This window comes from Myotis nattereri (assembly GCF_964212035.1).
Source record: "Myotis nattereri genome assembly, chromosome: 12".
Lineage (NCBI taxonomy): Eukaryota > Metazoa > Chordata > Mammalia > Chiroptera > Vespertilionidae > Myotis > Myotis nattereri.
Window position 1 is genome coordinate 72,978,181 of NC_138087.1, and position 27,173 is coordinate 73,005,353.

At 54.8% G+C, this 27,173-nt stretch overlaps 2 protein-coding genes and 2 pseudogenes across 4 annotated transcripts; all 4 read right to left on the bottom strand.

The window, feature by feature from the left end:
• Nucleotides 1–3,013: 3,013 nt before the first annotated feature.
• On the bottom strand, nt 3,014–5,585 carry LOC308527773 (ezrin-like; annotated as a pseudogene). The gene is made up of 2 exons: nt 5,203–5,585; nt 3,014–4,331 (listed from the first exon to the last, which is right to left on the bottom strand). The product of its transcript is annotated as an ezrin-like (transcript).
• A 1,980-nt stretch (nt 5,586–7,565) lies between these two features.
• LOC308528197 (alpha-1-acid glycoprotein-like) lies at nt 7,566–10,275 on the bottom strand (annotated as a pseudogene). The gene is made up of 6 exons: nt 10,165–10,275; nt 9,650–9,792; nt 9,341–9,411; nt 8,204–8,310; nt 7,918–8,021; nt 7,566–7,652 (listed from the first exon to the last, which is right to left on the bottom strand). The product of its transcript is annotated as an alpha-1-acid glycoprotein-like (transcript).
• A 5,354-nt stretch (nt 10,276–15,629) lies between these two features.
• Nucleotides 15,630–18,316, bottom strand: LOC308528277 (alpha-1-acid glycoprotein-like; the record flags this gene model as incomplete). The annotated part of the gene is made up of 6 exons (XM_081103847.1): nt 15,630–15,716; nt 15,981–16,084; nt 16,251–16,358; nt 17,368–17,438; nt 17,666–17,808; nt 18,206–18,316. The coding sequence occupies 6 exons, from the start codon at nt 18,314–18,316 to the stop codon at nt 15,630–15,632; spliced, it is 624 nt and encodes a 207-aa protein (XP_080959973.1).
• Nucleotides 18,317–20,611: 2,295 nt separating this feature from the next.
• LOC308528289 (alpha-1-acid glycoprotein-like) lies at nt 20,612–23,436 on the bottom strand (the record flags this gene model as incomplete). The annotated part of the gene is made up of 6 exons (XM_081103859.1): nt 20,612–20,800; nt 21,066–21,169; nt 21,339–21,446; nt 22,478–22,548; nt 22,787–22,929; nt 23,326–23,436. 6 exons carry the CDS (start codon nt 23,434–23,436, stop codon nt 20,714–20,716), a joined length of 624 nt encoding a protein of 207 aa, XP_080959985.1. The 3' UTR covers nt 20,612–20,713.
• Between the last annotated feature and the right edge of the window lie 3,737 nt (nt 23,437–27,173).

Sequence of the window (27,173 nt, forward strand, 5' to 3'; positions counted from 1 at the left end):
GGGTGTGACCAGCAGGGGGGCTGGCAGCAGCGATTACATCTTATCTCCCCTCCCTGCTCCCTCCACTCCCATTCTTTTCCCCAAACCCAACAGGGAAGATTTGTGGGGAGAGCAGTGGCCTGAGAATATGGACATTGGGTTCTAGTTCCCGCTCTCCCCACTGACTTGCTGTGTGAAGTTAGGCAATTTCCTTAACTTCTCTGGGCTTCAGGTTCCACATCCATAATGAAAGGGTTGGAGATGAGCTCTGGGGCCTTTCAAGCAATGATGATGATAATGATAATGATAATCTACACTAATAAAAGAGAAACATGCAAATTAACCACTCCATCACTCTGCCACTCTGGTACACCCACCAGCCAATCAGAGGGACTATGCAAATTTAACCCAACAAATATGGTGGTTAATTTGCATACTCATGCTCCGAACGAAGAACTGAAGATGGCGATGGCCATGGAACTGGAGCAAGCAGGAGGCTTGGGTTGCTCCTGGCGACGGAGGAAGCCAAGCTTTCTGCCAGCCCTGTACTCTGCTCAAGGAGTGGCTGGGGGCCTGGATCGCTGGGGGCCTGGGTCGCAGGGGGCAACCCAGGCTTCCAGTCCGCCCTGGGCTCCGCTCAAGGAGGGGCTGGGGGCCTGGGTCACTGTTCCTCGGTGACATGGGCTGTGGTGAGGATGAAATGAACTAATAAATGTACGGACAGTCCGTACTGCATAGAGGGTGCCCAGGAACCAGAGTGCTTCTAATGCTGCTGCAACTTGGGCTGATGGGGCCCTAAATGTTCTCCAGCTGCAAGTCAGAGCATGCTCAGAGGCTGAGGCCTGTGCGCCCTCTAGAAAGCTGCATGCGCCTCTGCTGCCCCCTGGTGGTCCGCTGCCTTATAGCCCCTGCTTGCCAGCCAGGAGGGTTGGTTGGGTTTTGTTTTGGTGGCTTCTGCCCTGGGGGAAGTTTTGGGTAACTCTCAGGACAAGCTGGTCCTCAAATTCTCAGAAGGTAGGGGTGTGCGGGCACAGAGTAATTAACTCAGATGGTCCCTGAAGGGGGAAATTGGATTCAAGAAGCTGGTTTATTGGTCACTGGGTTCAGGTGACATGTATCAGCATCTAGTGGGTGCTGATTAGCCCTGGATGTGAATCCAGGACTGGCCCCTCAGCTCTGGGACCCTGGGCCTCCAGAGCCAACATTTACAGAGCACTCGCCATGGCCAGGCAGCTCACAGCGCTTTTTACCTGGTTTGTCCTATTGGACCTGCCCTGGGAGCTGGTTTAGGTGAGGAAACGGAGCTCTGAAAAGGTGAAGTGGCCTGGCCAGGGTTCTGTGGCTGGACAAGCGGAATGAGGGGATTTGCGGCGGACCCCGGCACCACCTCGCTTCTCTGAGCTTCTTTTGCCCATCTGTGAAATAAGCATCATAAGCCTGAGCGAGTGAATGAGCTAGTGCTGATAAAGCACCTGTTCCCAGCCTGGCACCTCGGTTCCAGGCAGGGCACTGTTTAACCGTTTGGGCAACTGCCAGACTGTTGCCAAAGTGCCGGCACCACTTCACAGCAGCGTGTGCGGGTGCCAGTGTCCCCACACCCTTGCCAGCACTTGTCCTGTCTTTTTGACGCTAGCCGTCCCCATGGGTGTGAACTAGATAAAGTGGCATCTCACGTGGTTTTGATTCACATCTCCCTGATGGGTAATGACTCCGGGCATCTTTTCAGGTGCTTGTTGGCCATTTGTGTGTCTTCTTTGGAGAGACGTCCATTCAGATCTCAGCAAAGCAGTGGTTCTCAACCTTCCTAATGCCTCGACCCTTTAATACAGTTCCTCATGTTGTGGTGACCCCCAACCATAAAATTATTTTCGTTGCTACTTCATAACTGTAATTTTGCTACTGTTATGAATCATAATGTAAATATCTGATATGCAGGATATATTTTCATTGTTACAAATTGAACATAATTAAAGCATAGTCATTAATCACAAAAACAATATGTAATTATATGTGTGTTTTCTGATGGTCTTAGGCGACCCCTGTGAAAGGGTTGTTCGACCTCCAAAGGGGTCACGACCCACAGGTTGAGAACCACTGCAGCAAAGCCCTTTGTATACTGCACAATGCAAGTTAGAAAGTGGAGGATCGGCAGTAAGACCAGAGTTTACAGGGTGCCAGCCAACAACTCAGGCCAAGGCCTCCTGAACTCATTGATGTTTCATTTAAGTGAAATGCTTCTTTAGGCGCCTCTCTCACAGACACTTTACAACACAGGGGCTGCCTCCGTTGTTGCCATTTTGTTTTGACGGATTGATTGATTTTCATGTCCTTTATTAGTCTGTAAAAGGCAACAAAATATACAGAACAAAGTTTTCCCTTTTTAAGTAATGTTACAAACCCATATTATTGCTTATAGGTAAATATTATACTCCATAGCTGATCATTATTATTCGGGTGTGTGAGCCCAACAATGGAGCCTCCAACTGTTCAAACCGGGAGTTTAAGCGTGAGTGTCCTCCTGTTTAGCCGGAATGAGCGAGGACGCTGCTGCCGAGGGAGGAAGTCACTGTGTGCATGTGTGTGAGTGCTTCTGACCAGTTTTCAAGCCTCAAAAATATAAGTACAGAGATGCATCCTTCACAGAAATCAAGTACAATCAGTCAGTCTGAGGTAATTTCAAGTACAGAAGGAATATGGCACGGACTGGAGCCACTATGGGTGCTTTAATGACATGACTCTCGCACATGGCAGCACGGAGCTGCCCCTCAGGTGTACAGCGGCTCTTCCCTTCATTCGATGGGCCCTGCCGCCAGCACAGACAGGAAGTGATTCAATCAGAACACCAGTGAAAATCAGGCCCCTTTGGCACTATGATACAAATGGGAAAGTAACCAGGGAAGCCTCCCCTGTCCCAGCCCCGGAATCTTTCCGCTGAAACAGCTTCTCTCTTTAAAGGAACTGGGTACGAGGAGGGTCTAGATTAGAGGACGAGGAATACGAGTTTCAGAGTCTGCGTGCGACCCGAGGGGCCCTGCTAGCCCCAGGCCTCACTGGCCTTGAACTCCTCCATGCGCTGCTTGGTGTTGCCCTGCCGGATCTGCCGCAGCGTCTTGTACTTGTCGGGCCTTGCCTCCTGTTCTCGTTGTGGATGATGTCATTGCGGGTCCTCGTGTTCTCATCTCTGGCCTGGGACAGCTCGCTGGACAGAGTCACCAGCTGCTGCTGCACACGCAGGTTCTTCTCGGCCTCCGTGACCCGCTTCTCCTCGTTGCAGCCGTCCAGGATGCCCTCACTGGACAGCTCAGCGCTGTAGCCTGAGTCCTCCGTGCCCTCCTCCCGCAGGTTCTCGGGGACGTGATAGGCCGCTGGCTGGTACACAGGGGCGGCGCCGCGGCCATCACCAGCTGCAGCTCCTCCTTGGTCTTCACCAGGTCATCCTGGGCTCTCTTGGCCCGGTGCTGCCACTCCTTCACCTCGTCCTCCTTGCGCCTGCGCGCCTCCTCCAGGAGCGCGATCGTGGCCAGTGTGCTCTGCAAGCTCCGTGGCCAGCTGCTCCTGGCTCTTTATCTGACCCACTGCCGGCCTCTCCCGCTCCTCCAGGCGCTCCTCCTCCAGCTGCAGGGCCCTCTGGATCCAGTCCCAGAGCTCTTTCCGGGCCTTCTTGGTCTTCTGCTCCTGGCCCTGGAGCCTGAGCATCAGCTCCTCCTCCTCCCTCTCCTCGGTCTCTCGCCTCTTCTCGGTTTCCAGCTGCTGCCGCCCCAGCTGCTTCTGGTGCTTCTCCTCGCGGGCCTGGGCCTTCATCTGCAGCACCTCGATGTGTCGGGCTTCCTGCGGCGCATGTACAGCTCCTGGTTCCCCGTGCAGAGCGGCAGGATCCGCTGGTTGATGCGCAAGGTGGGGGTGGGGTGGGGCGGGGGGCATAGAAGAGGCGGTCAGGCGCCTTCTTGTCCATGGGCTTGATGACAAACTTCTTGTCATTGAAAGAGATGTTCCTGATCTCACTCCACGGGAAGCCAATCTTTGGGGTCAACTTATCATCTTTCTCGTAAAGATTTAGTCCCAGGGCATCCACTCCAAGCCACAGGTCTGTTCCTTTGTTGTTGTTGTTTTTTTATCTCGAAATAGTTGCTCCCGTACATTTCCAGGTGCTGGGCAGCCTTCAGGTACTCCAGCATGGCGCTGTCTTGGAGCATCCCGCGGTGCTCCAGGTGCCACACCTGGCCCCGGTCCTCCCACTGGTCCCTGCTGAGCTTGTGCTGGTCCGTGACTCTCTGGGGGATGGGCCGCGCGGAGCTGAGGTCCCCGGACTTGTGCAGGGCTTTGTTGTAGTCTCCAAACCTGGCCTGCGCGGCCTAGGAGCCGAGGGGCGGAGCCGAGGGGCGGAGCCGAGGGGCGGAGCCGAGGGGCGGAGCCGAGGGGCGGAGCCGAGGGGCGGAGCCGAGGGGCGGAGCCGAGGGGCGGAGCCGAGGGGCGGAGCCGAGGGGCGGAGCCGAGGGGCGGAGCCGAGGGGCGGAGCCGAGGGGCGGAGCCGAGGGGCGGAGCCGAGGGGCGGAGCCGAGGGGCGGAGCCGAGGGGCGGAGCCGAGGGGCGGAGCCGAGGGGCGGAGCCGAGGGGCGGAGCCGAGGGGCGGAGCCGAGGGGCGGAGCCGAGGGGCGGAGCCGAGGGGCGGAGCCGAGGGGCGGAGCCGAGGGGCGGAGCCGAGGGGCGGAGCCGAGGGGCGGAGCCGAGGGGCGGAGCCGAGGGGCGGAGCCGAGGGGCGGAGCCGAGGGGCGGAGCCGAGGGGCGGAGCCGAGGGGCGGAGCCGAGGGGCGGAGCCGAGGGGCGGAGCCGAGGGGCGGAGCCGAGGGGCGGAGCCGAGGGGCGGAGCCGAGGGGCGGAGCCGAGGGGCGGAGCCGAGGGGCGGAGCCGAGGGGCGGAGCCGAGGGGCGGAGCCGAGGGGCGGAGCCGAGGGGCGGAGCCGAGGGGCGGAGCCGAGGGGCGGAGCCGAGGGGCGGAGCCGAGGGGCGGAGCCGAGGGGCGGAGCCGAGGGGCGGAGCCGAGGGGCGGAGCCGAGGGGCGGAGCCGAGGGGCGGAGCCGAGGGGCGGAGCCGAGGGGCGGAGCCGAGGGGCGGAGCCGAGGGGCGGAGCCGAGGGGCGGAGCCGAGGGGCGGAGCCGAGGGGCGGAGCCGAGGGGCGGAGCCGAGGGGCGGAGCCGAGGGGCGGAGCCGAGGGGCGGAGCCGAGGGGCGGAGCCGAGGGGCAGCGCGGCCTCGGGAGGGCAGCAGATCTCACGGCTCAGAAGGCCCTCCTTCACTTGGAGGAGGAAGAGCTTCTGCGTGGTTGTCTGCATGAGCCCCTCAGGCACATCTGCGGGGTAGAACTTGGCCCTGAACTTGAAATGCAGGGGGTTCTCCTTCCTGACCTCCTGGGCCGACACCTTTTTATCAAGTGGCAGCCAGGTAGGAACTCCTTTCTTCTCTAGGTACCGGAGTCCGAAGTACCACATTCCCCAAGGCCGATCGTCCTAACCAGCTGATCAAAACGCTGCTTTCCTGTCCTGTCCGGCCGGATGGCCAACTCCAGCTCCGCATCCATGGCGGTGACGCGGACATTGATTAGTTTCGGCATTTTCGGTTCCTGTGGGTTCTCCTCAGTCCTGGGGATCGCGGCGCAGAGGCAGCGGACCCGGCGGAGGGGACCTGGGGCAGTGGACGGGGGTGCGGGTGGGCGGGGGTGCGGGTGGACGGTGTTTCCGGCGCCACCAAGAGTCCCTGGAGGGGCGGGTCCTGGGGCCGCGCCCTAAGCGCACTGCCTGCCCGACCCTGTTGTTCCCATTTTACAGGTGAAGAAACTGAGACCCAGAGCTTAGGGGCCAGCGGCCTAGCTGGGCTCAGAACTGGGTTGGTTACAAACCCGGCGCTCCTCGGCTGCACCCAGCCTTCTCTGCGGTTAACGGCCCACTTCCCTCTCCTCCTAGGTTCTATGGGCCTCCAGGAGGACCTACCTCAGCCTCCGCCACCTCCTCACCCCGACCAGCTGCCCAGTGCCCCCCACCCCCCCCACCCCCGCCTCAGCCTCCTCTAGGGCAGCGGGAGGGCACGGGAGTTCTCCCTCCAGCAGAGGCCCTGCTGCTCAGTCTCGGCGTTTGCAAAACGGGAGAGTTCTGCTCATCCAGAGAAGTCGCTTCCCAGGCTCCAGTCCCTGAAGGAGGTGCGGGGACCAAGGCCACCTGTTGCCCAGATGCAGTCCCTGGCAGTGTCCTGCACGTGTCCACCTCCAGCTAATAATATGCATTTTATAAACGGGGACACTTCTTACACAGAGGAGATTTCCTGGGCTTCCTCCTCCTCAGGAGGCCAGATAAGAAGGGGTGGGGCAGGGGCTCTGGCACAAGCCTGGCCACCGACCTGAGACCTGCCCCTTGGCAGTCGGCATCTCTGGAAAGACGTGGCTGGTGGTGGTACACTCCCGGACCATTGGAATATCTTGGGGTGCCGGCCCCCAGGATGACCTGCGCCCAGCTCCTCTGTGACTGGAACAGCCTTTCCCATGGGCCTCTGGAATGGAGACAGCCCAGGAAGCCTTCCTCCATGGCCCCTCTCTGTACCTCATCTCGAGACCCCTGCTCTGTCCTGGGGATCCCTGTGGAATTGGACCAGTGGCCAGCTACCTGCCACGCCATGTCCTATACCCCCACCCCGTAGCAGCGCGTACCTCAGCTTTTCTGGAATGTGTGTGCATCAGTGATATTTGTATATTTGGGGCATTGGAAAAGTCTATTTTCCTTATGAGGGCAAAGGAAGAAGAATGAATATTGATCATGAAAAAAAAAAAAAAAAAGAAAGGAAAAGCCAAAAGAACCCAAAAACATTCCCAAAGTTTCTGGTGTTTGTGGTGTATGTCAATTGACCTGTGGTTTCTAAAGTCAGTTTGGTGGGGTGGAAGGTTGACGCAGCCATTCCCCCTTCCCCATCCGTGGGCCTGTTGGTCCATTCCCACTCTTCCTGCCTCCCTCTGGTGGCTTCTGTGTTTCCAACATTCCCCCTGTCTGTCTTGGCTCTGGCCCAGGCACTCACCTCATCAGGCCCCACCCAGCTCACCTCCCAGATGGCCAGGGTGATGTTTGCCATAAGGTACTACAATCCTGGCACCATGCCATGTGCCTGAGTCCTCTCCACCCCTTACCCACCTGAACCCCCGCTGTGGGTCCTCTGCCTTATGTTCCTCTAACGTGTCCTCTCAGACCCTTGGCTTGCAGCAGGAACAGCAGGTGTTAAACAAGCTCCTAATATTTCTAGACTCGATCAGATGCCCCTTGCAGGAAGCCTTCCCAGACTCCCCCTCCTGCAGAAGGAACCTTCTCATGCTGGGCTCCCACACCACGTGCCATCGTCCATCCTGGCATGTGTGCTGGGGGTTACAGCAGGGGCTTCTGCAGCCAGGGGCACCGGCTTCAACAAGAATGAATGAGTGAATGAATGAGTGAGTGAGCAATAGACAACCTGCCTATTCCAAATGCAGAAACGTTATTGGTGCAACTGAGGGAAAGAACTTAGGCACGCAGGGTAGGTGGGCGGTCTCAGGATAGGCCCCCAAAGTCCCGGAGTCCTAATCCAATGCTGTGTCTGTCTCGGACCCCTCCTTTTCCTTCTTCCTTTCCTCATCGTGCTGCTTCTCCAGCGGCAGGCACACATTCTGCAGGACAGCAGGAGAAGAAACACAGTGATGGGGGAGGGCAGGGGCTCCTGGGGGGAAGGTGGAGTGCGCTCTGCACTGGGGCTCCAGTCCCCATGGGCTTCTGGGAAGCTCAGCTGTCCCCGCAGTGAGATGGGCACAGAAAAGCAGGCTCTCCTGCCTGGCTGTGCAGCCCTGGCTGGGAGATGGCCCTCTCTGGGCCTCTGGGGCTGCCCAAAGCAGGAGTGCCCTCAGGTGGGCACTGCCTAGTCCTCCTTGCCCTCACCTTTTTTTCATCCGTGTACATGACTTCTGACTTGTCCATGCCCATGCACGTGAGGTAGTCATAGAACTGTTCCATTTGCTCAAGGGTCGCCTCTGGCTTGTCAGCTGCAGGGGGAGGCAAAGGGACAGGTGAGAATGTCAGTGTGCGGGGTTAGGGGTGGGGGTAGGGGGTGGTTTGGGGGGGGGGAGAGGGAAGGTTAGAGGCCAGAGAGTACTGGAGGTCTAGGGGCCCAGCCCTATGAGCAGGTGGTCCTAGGGGAAGCCTGGTGGGAGTTTGGGGGGCATACCAAAGAAGGACAGCCCCATGTTCTGCTTGTCTTCTAGGAGAGTAGTGAACAAGTAGGTCTTGGGGTCCTTGGGTACAGCAGTTGGCCATAATTTTCTCTCTCATTCTCTGGAAGAGAAAGCGTCTGGGTGAGACCATGAAGATGGCACAGTGGGTCCCTCCTCACCGGTGAGGAAACCTGGATGTGCCCTGACCCACAAAGCCAATGGTGAGGGCCAGAGGTTAACCTGGGCCCCTGTCCCTCACTCCTGCTGTGCACCAGGCCCTGTGCCGAATGGATGTGGAATCAGAGGCGCCTCTGTGAACTGTGGCTGTCAGGGCCTTTCTCCCCATTTTACAGATGAGGACAATGAGGTTCAGGGAGGAGCCTGGGGTGTTGGTTCAATTCCATTGGCATTTGTGTGTTCCTGCGATGGGCCTTCTCTGCAGTGATGGTGGGACATGGGTGAAGTCACTGCCTGCCCAATAAACAGGCTGCCACCCTTAGGTCCCAGAGGGTAAAGAGTGGTTGAGCCCTAGCCGGTTTGGCGAAGTGGATAGAGCATCGGCCCACGGACTGAAGGGTCCAGGGTTCAGTTCCGGCCAAGGGCATATACCTCAGTTGCAGGCTCAATCCCCAGCCCTGGTGTGGGAGGCAACCAATCAATGTGTCTCTCTCACTTTGATGTTTCCTTTCTCTCTGTCTCCCCCCCTCCCTTTCACTCTCTCTAAATATCAATGGGACAATATCCTCAGGTGAGGATTAATAAAAAACAAACAAAAAGAGTGGTTGAGAGGCAGGACTGGAACCAACCTCGGGTTGAGTCCAGGTCTAATTGCAGGATGAGTGAGAGAGACAAGTGGGCTCCTGTCTTTCCATGTCCTGAGCTGATCACTGCAATGTCCTCCTTGGCTGGTTTGTGAGTGTTAAAGGGGGTTAATTCATAGAAAGCACTTCAAACAGCACCTGGCACATAGTAAGAGCTCAGAGAGGTTGGCAGCTGTGACTGATTGCTTCAGTGTGCAGGCAGCGTCCCATGGAGATGTAAGAAGTGGGCATCTCCCGGGCTCTCTGTGCCCAAAGCCCCAGGTCCCCTCCTTTGGCCTGGCCCACCCACCATCTCCCATCCCACACAGCAACCCTTCCCTGAGGGCTCACCGGATTTGGACAGGGTTCCATTTTCCCGATGGACCCTCACGATGCTGGTGTTATAGAGGCACTGGTCCCCGCTAAAGCCAGACAGAAGAGGGGAGAAAACGGTAAGATAGTCAAGGAGAAGTGGACTGTCACAATCTTGGAGGGGGAGAGGCAGGTGGCAATTAGCGTCAGCCCCGCCCCCATTCCCTGGATGAGAAGGCTGAGGCCAGGAGGGGGGAGGGGCTTGCTCCAGGTGTTTGGGCAGCTGGGAGGAGGAGCCAGACGCTGGGCTGCAGCTGGGGCTGAGCTGGCACCCTGTGTGGGTCTTACACGGTCATGTACTCTCTGCTCAGTATCGTGTCCTCCGTGTGGTTGGGGGTGAAGTAGAAGAAGGATGCATGAATCTTGCTAGCTATTTCCTTGTGCCCGGGTAAGTGGGAAGCCGAGGCGATATAAAACCACTTGCCAGAGATCTGAGGAGAGGCCAGGAGCAGGTGATGCAGACTGGGAGCCTAATCCTTGATAGTCCGCTGGGAGGAGACTCGGGCAGATCTTTCCACTTTGCAAATCAGGAGACAGAGGCCCGGGGGAGGAGTGGGGCGGCAGGAGCCAGCCATCACCCGCCCTCCCCCTCCCTCTCTCCCTCCCCTTTGGCCCCTCACCCAGTCAGCTTGCCCTGCTGAGGGACTTTGCAAGGAGGCTCTGAGCTTGGAGGCAGAGGAAGCCACTGGAGGCTGGCCTTGTTCTGACCCCAGCGCCCAGGAGAGGCTGACCGCAAGCCTGCAGGGGAAGGGAAGTCCAGAGCGGGAGAGAGCTCCCATGGTGCTCAGGGCCCAGGCACCCACCTGGTCCAGGGAGGCATTGGTGATGGGCACCGAGAAACTGGGACACGCTGGGCTCTGGGCGTCCAGCAGGGGAAGAAGGCTCAAGATTGCAAGGGCCCAGGGCAGCGCCATGGCAAGAGGAGTAGGAGGTACTGGTGGCTGAGGGGTGCGGTGACCTTTATAATGAGCTGTGGGCTGGGCCCTGGGGACCCGCTGTGACACAATCCTGAGAGCGTTAGGGAAATGCTATGTGCAGAACATTCCCTTCTTTCCCAAAGTACAGCCCCAGGCAAAGCCTCCAAGCTCAGGTCTAATTTGGGTCCCTGACCTTGAGACCAGGGCCCAAAGGTCTGGCTGCTCAAAGCCAAGGTGGAAAGGGCTGGAGTGATATGAGTGAAGCTGGTAGATTCCATAGAGGGGCAGGTGCTCAGGGTTTCATCCAACTCCTGCCCCTCTGAGTGCCAGGACAGAGAGGACCCAGTCATAAATCAAATGCTGAAGGCAACTTGGAGGTTCCCAGACTAGCCTGGGTGTAGGGGCAATGTGCTGGGGAGGGTGCTAAGGGTGGGGGAAGGCAAACATGGATTCAGTTCCAGTTGAGTGTGGTAACAACTGTGAAAGACCAAAAGTCCAGCGATGCCCCAACCCAGGCCTCGAGGCAGGGCTATTTTCCAAAAAACAAACAAACAAACAAACAACACGGGGCATTAATTTGAATGTCTGTTTTCAGTAAGTGTATTATGTGAACCATCTCCAACATCTGAAACAGGAAATCACTTCTGTGTCGTCTTCATCCTCTGCTATTCAAGTGGGAAGCTTGCTCTCTTTCACCAGCTGCCCCAATCCTGGAGCAGTGCCCAGCACACAGTGGGTGCTCAGGAATCCTGTGGAATTACTAACTCTACCACCCTTCTGCATTTCCACATGACGGGGTCAAATCTTTATCCATACAAATAATATTTTCACAAAGTATCATTATGGTATACTTACAACTTTGGATGCTCATCCATTGTATTTTTAAAAAATGATAATTTTATTGATTTCAGAAAGGAAGGGGGAGGGAGAGAGAGATAGAAACATCAATGATGAGAATCATTGATTGGCTGCCTCCTGAACGCCCCCTACTGGGGATCAAGCCTGCAACAGAGGCTTGTGTCCTTGATCACAGCCTGTGGGGCTCCTGCCTCTTCTGATGGCACTGGGGGTTCAGAGTCAGGTGGCGGACAGGTGGGCGTGCAGCGGCTGCCGTCTCCCCTGAAGGCCATGCGGAACCCTCATGAGGAGTTCTCTCTCCAGCACAGGCCCTGCTGCTCCGTCCCGGCTTTTGCAAAATGGGAGAGCTCTGCTTGTCAAGAGAAGTCGCTTCCCAGGCTCCAGCCCCTGAAGGAGGTGCTGGGACCAAGGCCACCTGTTGCCCAGATGCAGTCCCTGGCAGTGTCTTGCACGTGTCCACCTCCAGCTAATAATATGCATTTTATATACGGAAACACTTCTTACACGGAGGAGATTTCCTGGGCTTCCGCCTCCTCAGGAGGCCAGATAAGAAGGGGTGGGGCAGGGGCTCTGGCACAAGCCTGGCCACCGGCCTGGGACCTGCTGCTTGGCCCTAAGCATCTCTGGAAAAATGTGACTGGAGGTGGGACCCTCTGGGACCTTGGAATATCTTGGGGTGCCAGCCCCCAGGATGATATGGGCCCATGGCCCCTCTCTGCACCTCATCTTGAGACCACTGCTCTGTCCTGGGGATCCCTGTAGAATTGGCCCAGTGGGCAGCTACCTACCCAGCCATGTCCTATACCCCCACCCCGTAGCAGCGCGTACCTCAGCTTTTCTGGAATGTGTGTGCATCAGTGATATTTGTATATTTGAGGCATTGGAAAAGTCTATTTTCCTTATGAGGGCAAACGAAGAAGAATGAATAATGATCATATTAAAAAAAAAAGAAAGGAAAAGCCAAAAAAACCCCAAAACATTTCCAAAGTTTGTGGTGTATGTCACTTGATTTGTGGTTTCTAAAGTCAGTTTGGTGGGGTGGAAGGTTGACGCAGCCATTCCCCCCTTCCCCACCCATGGACCTGTTGGGGGCCCATTCCCACTCTTCCTGCCTCCCTCTGGTGGCTTCTGTGTTTCCAACATTCCCCCTGTCTCTGTCTTGGCTCTGGCCCTGGTCCAGAAGCTCACCTCATCAGGCCCCACCCAGCTCACCTCCCAGATGGCCAGGGTGATGTTTACCATAAGATCCTTCAAGCCTGGCATCGTGCCATGTGCCTGAGTCCTCTCCACCCCTTATCCACCTAAACTCCTGGTGTGGGTCCTCTGCTTTATGTCCCTCATACAACAGTGTCCTCTCATGGGCCATGCCAGCACAGTGAAGGGTTCAGTGAGCCTGAGAAGGGGTGGGGGGATGGATATTGAAAGATGTAAAAAAGACAGACAAAGAGAATAAGCTGGACCTAGGTGGATCTTCTGTGCCTGGCTAAGGCCACAGAGAGAGACCCAGACAGCAAGCTGAGCCTTTATTTTATAGCCAGAGGTAAACAAAGTAGTGGTCACCATAGTTACAATGTTCTTGTGAGTTTCACTTGTTTTGGCAGCACTTGCTACATCTCCTGCAGCCATTAGCTACCCAGATAAGATCTAGGGAGAGTCATAAGATCAAGCCTAATTATGCTAAGAGGGCTGTGCCCTCTAAGCTGGGACTTTTTTGTGGCTTTGCCAACAGGTCAGTCCGAGGCTTAACCCTATAGCCACTCCTCCATCTCACCCTTTTTTTTATTTTTAAGCTACCAAAATGAAAGTAAAACTTTAGCATCAAGAACAAAACTCTGGCAATTGAAACAATAACAAAACAATGCCAATGCCAAACCCAAACTACAGACATGTTATCATTTTAAAACTTAAACATAATGCTCTGGCTATTAACAAAACAATGCCAATGTGTTAACATTTTAAAACTAGTAAAAATAACAAAACAATGCCAATGCAACACAGAAATGAGAGAGAAATCAAACTACATAACATTTTTCTACTAAATGAAAGTTTCTTTTGCTGATTTACTCAGAGTCCCCGGACTTGGCTTTGCAAGACTTTGCAGAAGACTGGCAGCTGACCAACGCTAGCACAGCCAGAAACATGATTGAGGGAGTCGCTTCCACATCTTGCTTTTCTACCATCTGCTGGGTCTCAGTTGTTAACTTCTTCAGCTGACCCCATGTTGGCACCTCAGTCCCTTGCGTAGCCTTCCTTTTCTTCTTTTTTCCACTTTTCTGTCATTGGGGCAACTCTCAGTCTTTTGAACAATGGGACAGGAGCTTCTCTGGGTCCATTGTGGTGACACGCGTAACGCTCTGGTACCCAAATTGGCTGCACTGCTCCTTCTGGAAAGATACAAACACAACCTCTTCCCCACATCATTACTGAAACTGGTAAAACTCTTGTCTGGTTTGTGCATCCTTCCACTGGGCTAAGTCGGCAGAGGCTATTGTACAGGAGGCCTGATGCCTTTCGGCCGCTGTACAACTCTCTGCATTGTAATTCAAAAAATTTCACACATAACATTCTTCTCCCCCTTTTTTTATTTTTATAGTTGTATTTTATGAGTAGGATTGGTGCTCTCTGCTATTGCCTGAGTCCTGATCTCTCACCCCAGGAAGAATTTGCCAATCCTGCGCTTCCCGGGGTGGTATGATGAAGGTTTACTGAGCCGGCTGGAAAGGCTGCAGTGGGGTTAAGGATAAGGCCCCTACTGTTTGGTGGGGGGCCCGCTTGAAGTTTCCTTGCCTAGGGGGCATTGGATTATCATCAACATCAGTCTTGGAGCGCCATTCATTTGCCCAATGCTTTCCTCCCCTGCATCTGGGGAATAGTCCAGGCTGCTTGTTTCCACTCCCTGTGGCCTGTTGACTTCCATTTCTAGCATTACAGTCTTTAGCAAAATGCCCTAGTTTGCCACAGGTAAAGCAGCCCCCTTTCTTTTGCTGCTGACCAGTGAGGAACATCTCCTTTAATGTGGCAGCTAATACTATTCCCCGAACGTAGGTTGGTCCAATGTCAGCACAACCGCGAATATAATACTTCCATAATAAGTAGTCTCCAGGTGAGAGACAGACCTTGCAACAATACTGAAAGCAGACAGAGGAATTTTCCCTGGACCTTCAACTATAGAACGATCTCTAAGTTGTTTTCCTACCTTCTCCCATGTCTCTACATTTACCTTTCCTTCCCCAGGAAACCATGGGCAGGTTTTACTTACAAAATCCAACAAATCGAAAAGCTGTTGATACCTCACAGAACAGCCCTGTGCTTGGAGTATAGCCTTATAAATTCTTTTCCTGCGATCCTGAATTTCCCATGTTTTACACCTAGTTATTAGTAAACTTCACTCCTTACCTTCCTTTTTGCTTTCTGCACCTGCTTCACTGGAGCGTCCTTTCACCCGACAACTGCAGTTCCCCTGAACTCAGGCCCTGGGTTGGGCGCCAAATGTGCCAGGCCAGCTCAGCCAAGGGTTTGGTGAGCCTGGGGTGGGGGGGTGGGGGGGGGGAGTGGCAAAGGATGTAGAAAAGACAGACAAAGAGAATAAGCTGGACCTAGGTGGATCTTCTGTGCCTAGCTAAGGCCACAGAGAGAGACTCGGACAGCAAGCTGAGCCTTTATTTTATAGCCAGAGGTAAACAAGGTAGTGGTCACCATAGTTACAATGTTCTTGTGAGTTTCACTTGTTTTGGCAGCACTTGCTACATCTCCTGCAGCCCATTAGCTACCTAGATAAGATCTAGGGAGTGGTTCTCAACGTGTGGGTCTCGACCCCTTGGGGGTCGAACGACCCTTTCACAGGGGTCGCCTAAGACCATCCTGCATATCAGATATTTACATTACAATTCATAACAGTAGCAAAATTACCGTTAGGAAGTTGCAACGAAAATAATTTTATGGTTGGGGTTCACAACATGAGGAACTGTATTTAAAGGGCCAGAAGGTTGAGAACCACTGATCTAGGGAGAGTCATAAGGTCAAGCCTAATTATGCTAAGAGGGCTGTGCCCTCTAAGCTGGGACTTGTTTGTGGCTTTGCCAACAGGTCAGTCTGAGGTTTAACCCTATAGCCGCTCCCTACACTCTCAGACCCTTGGATTGCAGCAGGAACAGTAGGTGTTAACCAAGCTCCTAATCTTTCTAGACTGGCTCAGATGCCCTTTCCAGGAAGCCTTCCCAGGCTCCCCCTCCTGCAGAAGGAACCTTCTCATGCTGGGCTCTCACACCACATACCATCATCCATCCTGGCATGTGTGCTGGGGGTTACAGCAGGGGCTTCTGCAGCCAGGGGCGCCGGCTTCAACATGAATGAATGAGTGAATGAATGAGTGAGTGAGCAATAGACAACCTGCCTATTCCAAATGCAGAAACTTTATTGGTGCAACTGAGGGAAAGAACTGAGGCACACAGGGTGGGGGGGTCTCAGGATAGGCCCCCAAAGTCCCCGAGGTCCTAATCCAAAGCTGTGTCTGTCTCGGACCCCTCCTTTTCCTTCTTCCTTTCCTCGTCGTGCTGCTTCTCCAGCGGCAGGCACACATTCTGCAGGACAGCAGGAGAAGAAACACAGTGATGGGGGAGGGCAGGGGCTCCTGGGGGGAAGGTGGAGTGCGCTCTGGACTGGGGCTCCAGTCCCCATGAGCTTCTGGGAAGCTCAGCTGTCCCTGCATGAGATGGGCACAGAAAAGCAGGCTCTCCTGCCTGGCTGTGCAGCCCTGGCTGGGAGATGGCCCTCTCTGGGCCTCTGGGGCTGCCCAAAGCAGGAGCGCCCTCAGGTGGGCACCGCCTAGTCCTCCTTGCCCTCACCTTTTTTTCATCCGTGTACATGACTTCAGACTTGTCCATGCCCATGCACGTGAGGTAGACATAGAACTGTTCCATTTGCTCCGGGGTCGCCTCTGGCTTGTCAGCTGCAGGAGGAACAAGGGGACAGGTGAGAATGTCAGTGTGTGTGTGTGTGTGTGGGGGGTGCATGGGGGAGGCAGTGTAGAGGCCAGGGAGGACTGGAGGTCTAGGGGCCAGCCATAGGGGCAGGTGGTCCTGGGAAAAGCCTGGTGGGAGTTTGGGGGTGCTTACCATAGAAGGACAGCCCCATGTTCTGCTTGTCTTCTGGGAAGGCAGCGAGCATGAAGGTCTTGGGGTCCTTGGGGAGCAGCAGCTGGGCAAAATGTTCTCTGCCATTCTCTGGAAGAGAAAGCCTCTGGGTGAGACCATGGAGACGGCACAGTGGGTCCCTCCTCACAGGTGAGGAAACCTGGGTGTGCCCAGGCCCACACAGCCAATCAGTGAGGGCCAGGGGTTCACCTGGGCCATGTGTCCCTCACTCCTGCTGTGCACCAGGCCCTGTGCCGAATGAATGTAGAATCAGAGGAACCTCTGTGAACTGTGGCTGTCAGGGCCTTTCTCCCCATTTTACAGATGAGGACAATGAGGTTCAGATAGGAGCCTGGGGTGTTGGTTCAATTCCATTGGCATTTGTGTGTTCCTGCGATGGGCCTTCTCTGCAGTGATGGTGGGGTCATGGGTGGGCTGCCACACTTAAGTCCCAGAGGACAAAGTGTGGTTGAGCCCTAGCCAGTTTGGCTAAGTGGATAGAGCATTGGCCCACGGACTGAAGGGTCCAGGGTTCCATCCCGGCCAAGGGCATGTACCTCAGTTGCAGGCTCAATCCCCGGACCCTGTGTGGGAGGCAACCAGTCAATGTGTCTCTCTCACATTGATGTTTCCTTTCTCTCTGTCTCTCCCCTCCCTTTCACTCTCTCTAAAAATCAATGGGACAATATCCTCAGATGAGGATTAATAAAAAACAATCAAAAAGAGTGGTTGAGAGGCAGGACTGGAACCAACCTCGGGTTGAGTCCAGGTCTAATTGCAGGATGAGTGAGAGAGACAAGTGGGCACCTGTCTCTCCGTTTCCTGAGCTGATCACTGCAATGTCCTCCTTGGCTGGTTTGTGAGTGTTAAAGGGGGTTAATTCATAGAAAGCACTTCAAACAGCACCTGGCACATAGTAAGAGCCCAGAGATGTTGGCAGCTGTGACTGATTGCTTCAGTGTGCAGGCAGCGTTCCATGGAGATGTAAGAAGTGGGCATCTCCCGGGCTCTCTGTGCCCAAAGCCCCAGGTCCCCTCCTTTGGCCTGGCCCACCCACCATCTCCCATCCCACACAGCAACCCTTCCCCTCAGGGCTCACCGGATTTGGACAGGGTTCCATTTTCCCGATGGACCCTCACGATGCTGGTGTTATAGAGGCACTGGTCCCCGCTAAAGCCAGACAGAAGAGGGGAGAAAACAGTAAGATAGTCAAGGAGAAGTGGACTGTCACAATCTTGGAGGGGGAGAGGCAGGTGGCAATTAGCGTCAGCCCCGCCCCCATTGCCTGGATGAGAAGGCTGAGGCCAGGAGGGGGGAGGGGCTTGCTCCAGGTGTTTGGGCAGCTGGGAGGAGGAGCCAGACGCTGGGCTGCAGCTGGGGCTATGGGAAGTTCTTACATGGTTGTGTACTCTCTGCTCAGTATCGTGTCCTCCGTGTGGTTGGGGGTGAAGTAAAAGAAGGATGCCTGGATTTTGCCAGCTTCCTTCTTGTACTCGGGGAAGCGGAAAGCCGAGCCGATATAAAACCACTTGCCAGAGATCTGAGGAGAAGCCAGGAGCAGGTGATGGAGGCTGAGAGCTTAATCCTTGATAGTCCGCTGGGAGGAGACTGGGGCAGATCTTTCCACTTTGCAAATCAGGAGACAGAGGCCCGGGGGAGGAGTGGGGCTGCAGGAGCTCACTCTGGGAATCAGCCTTCACCCCCCTCCACCCCTCACCCCGCTCCCAACCCCCGCCTCTCCGGTGGCCCCCACCAAGTCAGCTTGCCCTGCGGAGGGACTTTGCAAGAAGGCTCTGAGCTTGGAGGCAGAGGACCGCCACTGGAGGCTGGCCTGGTTCTCACCCCAGCGCCCAGGAGAGGCTGACGGCAAGCCCGCAGGGGAAGGGAAGTCCAGAGAGGGAGACAGCTCCCAAGGCGCTCAGGGCCCAGGCACCCACCTGGTCCAGGGAGGCATTGGTGATGGGCACCGAGAAATTGGGACACGCCGGGCTCTGGGCGTCCAGCAGGGGAAGAAGGCTCAAGACTGCTAGGGCCCAGGGCAGCGCCATGGCAAGAGGAGGATACGGCTAGATTCTGAGGTACTGGTGGCTGAGGGGTGCGGTGACCTTTATAATGAGCTGTGGGCTGGGCCCTGGGGACCCGCTGTGACACAATCCTGAGAGCGTTAGGGAAATGCCATGTGCAGAACATTCCCTCCTTTCCCAAAAGTCAGCCCCAGGTAAAGCCTCCAAGCTCGGGTCTAATTTGGGTCGCTGACCTTGAGACCAGGGCCCAAAGGTCTGGCTGCTCAAAGCCAAGGTGGAAAGGGCTGGAGTGATATGAGTGAAGCTGGTAGATTCCATAGAGGGGCAGGTGCTCAGGGTTTCATCCAACTCCTGCCCCTCTGAGTGCCAGGACTTGAGAGGCACCCAGTCATAAATCAAATGCTGAGGGCAACTTGGAGTTTCCCAGGCTAGCCTGGGGTGTAAGGGGGATGTGCTGGGGAGGGCTGTAGGGGGTGGGGGAAGGCAAACATGGATTCAGTTCCAGTTGAGTGTGGTAACAACTGTGAAAGACCAAAAGTCCAGCGATGCCCCAACCCAGGCCTGGAGGCAGGGACATTTTCCAAGAATAAAACACATAAACAAAAAACAACACGGGGCATTAAGGTGAATGTCTGTTTTCAGTAAGTGTATTATGTGAACCATCTCCCACATCTGAAACAGGAAATCACTTCTGTGTTGTCTTCATCCTCTGCTTTCAAGTGGGAAGCTTGCTCTCTTTCACCAGCTGCCCCAATCCTGGAGCAGTGCCCAGCACACAGTGGGTGCTCAGGAATCCTGTGGAATTACTAACTCTACCACCCTTCTGCATTTCTACATGACGGGGTCAAATCTTTATCCATACAAATAATATTTTCACAAAGTGGTAGTATGGTATGCTTAAAACTTTGGAGGCTCATCCATTTTATTTTTTGTTTTTTTAAATGATATTTTTATTGATTTATAGAGGGAGAGAGAGAGACATCAATGACGAGAATCATTGATTGGCTGCCTCCTGCGTGCCCCTTACTGGGGCATGAAGCTGGCAACCCAGGTTTGTGCCCTTGACCAGAATTGAACCTGTGACCCTTTAGTCCACAGGCTGATGCTCCATCCACTGAGCCAAACCAGCAAGTGACATTTTATATATTTTGAATAGTTTTTCATGTTTCACTGTAGTGAGTGGTTGTGATTGTAAAGCTCACATCACCTGTCATTCACTTCCTAGATTATAATTTACTTAACCATGCCCTCTCTTTATGCCTTTCTATAGCATTTTATGTTATTACTACAGGCCTGGTTCATGAAATTCATGCACGGGGGTTGGAGGGTGTCCCTCAATCCAGCTTGCACCCTCTCCAATCTGGGACCCCTCGAGGGATGTCAGACTGCTCATTAAGGCCCAATCCTCCATGTCCCCTCTCTGTACCTCATCTCGAGACCCCCACTCTGGCCTGGGGATCCCTGTGGAATTGGGCCAGTGGCCAGCTACCTGCCAGGCTGTGTCCTATCCCCCCTCACCATAGCAGTGGGTACCACAGCTTTTCTGGAATGTGTGTGCATCTGTGATATTTGTATATTGGGGGCAGTGGAAAAGTCCATTTCTTTATTAACGCAAATGAAGATGAATGAATATTGATCATAAAAAAAGAAAAGCCAAGAGAACCCAAAAACATTCCCACAGTTTCTGGTGTTTGTGGTGTATGTCAATTGATTTGTGGTTTCTAAAGTCAGTTTGGTGGGGTAGAAGGTTGACACAGCCATTCCCCCCTTCCCCACCCATGGACCTGTTGGTGGCACATTCCTATTCTTCCTGCCTCCCTCTGGAGGCTTCTGTGTTTCCAACATTTTTCCCAAAATTCCCTCTGTCTCTGCCCTGGCCCAGGCGCTCACCTCATCAGGCCCCACCCAGCTCACCTCCCAGATGGCCAGGGTGATGTTTGCCGTAAGGTCCTTCAAGCCTGGCACCATGCCATGTGCCTGAGTCCTCTCCACCCCTTACCCACCTGAACTCCCACTGTGGGTCCTCTGCTTTATGTTCCTCTAACGTGTCCTCTCAGACCCTTGGCTTGCAGCAGGAACAGCAGGTGTTAACCAAGCTCCTAATCTTTCTAGACTCGATCAGATGCCCCTTGCAGGAAGCCTTCCCAGACTCCCCCTCCTGCAGAAGGAACCTTCTCATGCTGGGCTCCCACACCACGTGCCATCGTCCATCCTGGCATGTGTGCTGGGGGTTACAGCAGGGGCTTCTGCAGCCAGGGGCACCGGCTTCAACATGAATGAATGAGTGAATGAATGAGTGAGTGAGCAATAGACAACCTGCCTATTCCAAATGCAGAAACTTTATTGGTGCAACTGAGGGAAAGAACTGAGGCACACAGGGTGGGGGGGGTCTCAGGATAGGCCCCCAAGGTCCCCGAGGTCCTAATCCAAAGCTGTGCCTGTCTCGGACCTCTCCTTTTCCTTCTTCCTTTCCTCGTCGTGCTGTTTCTCCAGCGGCAGGCACACATTCTGCAGGACAGCAGGAGAAGAAAGGACAGTGATGGGGGAGGGCAGGGGCTCCTGGCGGGAGGGTGGAGTGCGCTCTGCACTGGGGCTCCAGTCCCCATGGGCTTCTGGGAAGCTCAGCTGTCCCCGCATGAGATGGGCACAGAAAAGCAGGCTCTCCTGCCTGGCTGTGCAGCCCTGGCTGGGAGATGGCCCTCTCTGGGCCTCTGGGGCTGCCCAAAGCAGGAGCGCCCTCAGGTGGGCACCGCCTAGTCCTCCTTGCCCTCACCTTTTTTTCATCCGTGTACATGGCTTCTGACTTGTCCATGCCCATGCACGTGAGGTAGTCATAGAACTGTTCCATTTGCTCCGGGGTCGCCTCTGGCTTGTCAGCTGCAGGAGGAACAAGGGGACAGGGGAGAATGTCAGTGTGTGGTTTTTTTTTTGGGGGGGGGGGAGTGTGGGGAGGGCAGGGTAGAGGCCAGGGAGGACTGGAGGTCTAGAGGCCAGCCCTATGAGCTGGTGGTTGGGGGAAGGCTGGTGGGAGTTTGGGGGTGCCTACCAAAGAAGGACAGCCCCATGAGCTGCTTGTCTTCTGGGAATGCAGCGAGCATGAAGGTCTTGGGGTCCTTGGGGAGCAGCAGCTGGGCAAAATGTTCTCTGCCATTCTCTGGAAGAGAAAGCCTCTGGGTGAGACCATGGAGACGGCACAGTGGGTCCCACCTCACAGGTGAGGAAACCTGGGTGTGCCCAGGCCCACACAGCCTATCGGTGAGGGCTAGGGGTTCACCTCAGCCACGTGTCCCTCACTCCTGCTGTGCACCAGGCCCTGTGCCGAATGGATGTGGAATCAGAGGCGCCTCTGTGAACTGTGGCTGTCAGGGCCTTTCTCCCATTTTACAGATCAGGACAATGAGGTTCAGGGAGGAGCCTGGGGTGTTGGTTCAATTCCATTGGCATTTGTGTGTTCCTGCGATGGGCCTTCTCTGCAGTGATGGTGGGGACATGGGTGAAGTCACCGCCTGCCCAATAAACAGGCTGCCACCCTTACGTCCCACAGGGTAAAGAGTAGTTGAGCCCTAGACGGTTTGGCTAAGTGGATAGAGCATCGGCCCAAGGACTCAAGGGTCCAGAGTTCAGTTCCGGCCAAGGGCATGTACTTCAGTTGCAGGCTCAATCCCCGGACCCTGTGTGGGAGGCAACCAATGAATGTGTCTGTCACACATTGATGTTTCCTTTCTCTCTGTCTCTCCCTTCCCTTTCACTCTCTCTAAATATCAATGGGAAAACATCCTCAGGTGAGGATTAATAAAAAACAAACAAAAAGAGTGGTTGAGAGGCAGGACTGGAACCATTCTCGGGTTGAGTCCAGGTCTAATTGCAGGATGAGTGAGAGAGACAAGGGGCTCCTGTCTCTCCATGTCCTGAGCTGAGCACTGCAATGTCCTCCGTGGGTGGTTTGTGAGTGTTAAAGGGGGTTAATTCATAGAAAGCACTTCAAACAGCACCTGGCACATAGTAAGAGCTCAGAGAGGTTGGCAGCTGTGACTGATTGCTTCAGTGTGCAGGCAGCAGCCCATGGAGATGTAAGAAGCGGGCATCTCCCGGGCTCTCTGTGCCCAAAGCCCCAGGTCCCCTCCTTTGGCCTGGCCCACCCACCATCTCCCATCCCACACAGCAACCCTTCCCCTCAGGGCTCACCGGATTTGACCAGGGTCCCATTTTCCCGATGGACCTTCACGCTGCTGGAGTTATAGAGGCACTGGTCCCCGCTAAAGCCAGACAGAAGAGGGGAGAAAACGGTAAGATAGTCAAGGAGAAGTGGACTGTCACAATCTTGGAGGGGGAGAGGCAGGTGGCAATTAGAGTCAGCTCCGCCCCCATTCCCTGGATGAGAAGGCTGAGGCCAGGAGGGGGGAGGGGCTTGCTCCAGGTGTTTGGGCAGCTGGGAGGAGGAGCCAGACGCTGGGCTGCAGCTGGGGCTGGGCTGGCACCCTGTGCATGTCTTACACGGTCATGTACTCTCTGCTCAGTATCGTGTCCTCCGTGTGGTTGGGGGTGAAGTAAAAGAAGCCTGCCTGGATTTTGCCAGCTTCCTTCTTGTACTCGGGGAAGCGGTAAGCCGAGCCGATATAAAACCACTTGCCAGAGATCTGAGGAGAAGCCAGGAGCAGGTGATGGAGGCTGAGAGCCTAATCCTTGATAGTCCGCTGGGAGGAGACTGGGGCAGATCTTTCCACTTTGCAAATCAGGAGACAGAGGCCCGGGGGAGGAGTGGGGCTGCAGGAGCTCACTCTGGGAATCAGCCTTCACTTACCCGCCCCCTTCACCCCCGCTCCCAAACCCCCTACCCCGGTGGCCCCTACACAGTCAGCCTGCCCTGCTGAGGGACTTTGCAAGGAGGCTCTGAACTTGGAGGCAGAGGAAGCCGCTGGAGGCTGGCCTGGTTCTCACCCCAGAGCCCAGGAGAGGCTGACCGCAAGCCAATAGCAGAAGGGAATTCCCGAGAGGGAGACAGCTCCCATGGCGCCCAGGGCCCAGGCACCCACCTGGTCCAGGGAGGCATTGGTGATGGGCACCGAGAAATTGGGACACGCCGGGCTCTGGGCGTCCAGCAGGGGAAGAAGGCTCAAGACTGCTAGGGCCCAGGGCAGCGCCATGGCAAGAGGAGGATACGGCTAGATTCTGAGGTACTGGTGGCTGAGGGGTGCGGTGACCTTTATAATGAGCTGTGGGCTGGGCCCTGGAGACCCGCTGTGACGGGAAATGTGAGTGTTTGGGAAATGTTATGTGCAGAACATCCCTCTTTTCCCAAAAGTCAGCCCCAGGTAAAGCCTTCAAGCTCGGGTCTAATTTGGGTTGCTGACCTTGAGACCAGGGCCCAAAGGTCTGGCTGTTCAAAGCCAAGGTGGTAAGGGCTGGAGTGATATTAGTGAAGGTGGTGGATTCCATAGAGGGGCAGGTGCTCAGGGTTTCATCCAGCTCCTGACCCTCTGAGTGCCAGGTTTTGAGAGGGACCCAGTCATAAATCAAATGCTAAGGCAACTTTTGAGGTTCCCAGGCTAGCCTGGGGTGTAGGGGCGATGGGTGGGGGAGGGGTGCAGGGGGCAGGGGAAGGCAAACATGGATTCAGTTCCAGTTGAGTGTGGTAACAACTGTGAAAGACCAAAAGTCCAGAGATTCCCAACCCAGGCCTGGAGGCAGGGACATTTTCCAAAAAACACATAAACAAAAATAACACAGGGCATTAAGGTGAATGTCTGTTTTCAGTAAGTGTATTATGTGAACCATCTCCAACATCTGAAACTGGAAATCACTTCTGTGTTGTCTTCATCCTCTGCTATTCAAGTGGGAAGCTTGTTCTCTTTCACCAGCTGCCCCAATCCTGGAGCAGTGCCCAGCACACAGTGGGTGCTCAGGAAATCCTGTGGAATTACTAACTCTACCACCCTTCTGCATTTCTACTTGACGGGGTCAAATCTTTATCCATATAAGTAATATTTTTACAAAATAGTATTATGGTATGCTTACAACTTTGGGTGCTCATCCATTTTAATTTTTATTTTTTTTAAATGATAATTTTATTGCTTTCAGAGAAGGGAGTGGAAGAGAGAGAGATAGAAACTTCAGTGATGACAATGATGGATTGGCTGACTCCTGCTCGCCCTCTACTAGGGATCGAGCCCACAACCCTGGCTTGTGCCCTTGACCAGAATGGAACCTGGGACCCTTTAGTTCGCAGTCTGATGCTTCATCCAATGAACCAAACCAGCTAGTGCCATCTATCCTATCTAATAAAAGAGAAACATGGTAATTGGCGTACGACCGCTACCCTTCCCATTAGCTAATCAGGGCAATATGCAAATTAACTGCCAGCCAAGATGGCGGCCAGCAGCCAGGCAGCTTGAAACTAACATGAGGCTTGCTTGCTTCAGTGACGGAGGACTCCAACGTTCCCCGCCTGCTGCTGCAGGCCTGTGAGCTGCAACTCTAAGCAACTATGTAACAAATATAGAAGCTAAACAAAACCCCAGAAACCTGCTTTAGTCCGCTGGGCTTCAGCCAGCAGGATTGCAACATTGTAAGCAAAGGCCAGAAACCTACTTTCAGCAGCAGAGGCCTAAGAGCTGGAGCCAAGCCTCAAAGCTAAAGCTGGCCCAGAACAAAAAAAAAAAAAGAGAGAAAAAATGGAGCGGTTGGGAGCTTCAGTCACCCCCAGCATGAAAATAGCCTTCAGCCCCTCACCCAGACTGGCCAGGCACCCCAGTGGGGACCCCCACCCTGAAGGGTGTGTGACCAGCTGCAAACAGCCATCATCCCCTCACCCAGGCTGGCCAGGCACCCCAGTGGGGACCCCCACCCTGAAGGATGTGTGACCAGCTGCAAACAGCCATCATCCCCTCACACAGGCTGGCCAGGCACCCCAGTGGGGACCCCCACCCTGATCCAGGACACCTTTCAGGGCAAACCAGCTGGCACCCACCCATGCACCAGGCCTCTACCCTATATAGTAAAAGGGTAATATGCCTCCCAGCACCGGGATCAGCGTGACAGGGGGCAGCGCCCAAACCCCCTGATCGCCCTGTGGCTCTGTGTGTGACGGGGCGGGGCCACAACCTCCCTATCCATCCTGCTCTGTTTGTGACAGGGGAAGGCGCCCCAACCCCCTGATCAGCCCTGCTCTGTGCCTGATAGGGGGGAGCTCCCCAACCCCCTGATCACCCTGCGGCTCTGTGTGTGACAGGGTGCGGCGCCCCCCCCCCCCCCACGGGCCCTGCTCTGTGTGTGACGGGGTAGAGCCATAACCTCCCCATCGGCCCTGCCCTGAGTGTGAGAGTGGCGGCGCCCCAACCCCCTGATGGGCCCTGCTCCGTGCGTGACAGGGGGCAGCGCCCCAACCCCCTGATTGGCCCTGCTCTGTGCGTGACAGGGTACAGAGCCCCAACCCCCCTGATGGGCCCTGCTCTGTGAGTGACAGGGGGCAGTGCCCCAACCCACTGATTGGCCCTGCTCTGTGCGTGACAGGGGGTGGCGCCGCAACCTCCCCATCGACCCTGCCTTGAGTGTGACAGGGGACGGTGCCCCAACCCCCTAATCGGCCCTACCCTGAGCGTGTCTGAGGGTGGCATCGCAACCTCCCAATCCGCCCTGCTCTGTGCATGATAGGGGGCAGTGCCCCAACTCCCCAATCGGCCCTGCTCTGAGCCTGACCAGGGGCTGCACCTAGGGATTGGGCCTGCCCTCTGCCACCCTGGAGCAGGCCTAAGCCAGCAGGTTGTTATCTCCCGAGGGGTCCCAGACTGCGAGAGGGCACAGGCCGGGCTGAGGGACCCCGTCCCCCCCGAGTGCACAAATTTTTCTGCACCGGGCCTCTAGTATATATATAAAAGCCTAATATGCTAAGTGTGCCCTCAGGAGTTTGATTGCTCTCTATGGTGTGCACTGACCACCAGAGGGCGGCGCGGAACAGAGGAAAGCCCCAGCTGGCAGCCAGCAGCCGCTAGGGACCCTGCCTGTGCACGAATTTCATGCACTGGGCCTCTAGTTTTATATATTTTGAATATTTTTTCATGTTTCACTGTAGTTAGTGGTTGTGATTTTAAAGTTCACATCACCTTTCAGTCACTTCCTAGATTATAATTTACTTAATCGTGCCCTCTCTTTATATCTTTCTGTAGCATTTTATGTTATTGTTTCCAGCGTTATTGAGGTATAATTGTCTATAGTGTTTTACATTGTGATTTTTCCTCTCTGATGACAGCTGTCAGAGAGTGACCAAACTGCTTTCTAGAATTACCACTCCTCTCCAGAGTCACGTGTAAGGCTTTAGTGTTATTTAAAATAGCCCCAAACTAGAAAAGATTCAAAGGCTCAGTTAGCAGGAAAATGAAAAAACAAATGGTAGTGTTTTTGTGCAATGAAATATTACTTAGCAATAAAAAGCAGTGAACTACGGACACGGGGAACAATATGAATGAATCTCAAAAACATGCTGGGCCAAAGAAGCCAGCCTTGGTCGAGCCTGTGCTGTCTGTTCTGTAGGGGTTCAGAACAAGCGCCCCAGGATGTGCCATTCAGCAGCTTCTTTTTACCTGAACACAATCCGGGACCAGGAGGCTCAGGAAGAACCTTGAACCTTCCCCCTAACCGCCTAAAAGAACTGAGGACAGCCCTAGACGGTTTAGCTCAGTGGATAGAGCGTCGGCCTGTGGACTCAAGGGTCTTGGGTTCGATTCCAGTCAAGGGCAAGTACCCCAGTTTGCAGGCTCGATCCCCAGAAGGGGGCGTGAAGGAGGCAGCCGATCAATGATTCTCTCTCATGATTGATGTTTCTATCTCTCTCTCTCTCTCTCTCTCCCTTCCTCTCTGGAATCAATAAAAGATATATTAAAAAAAA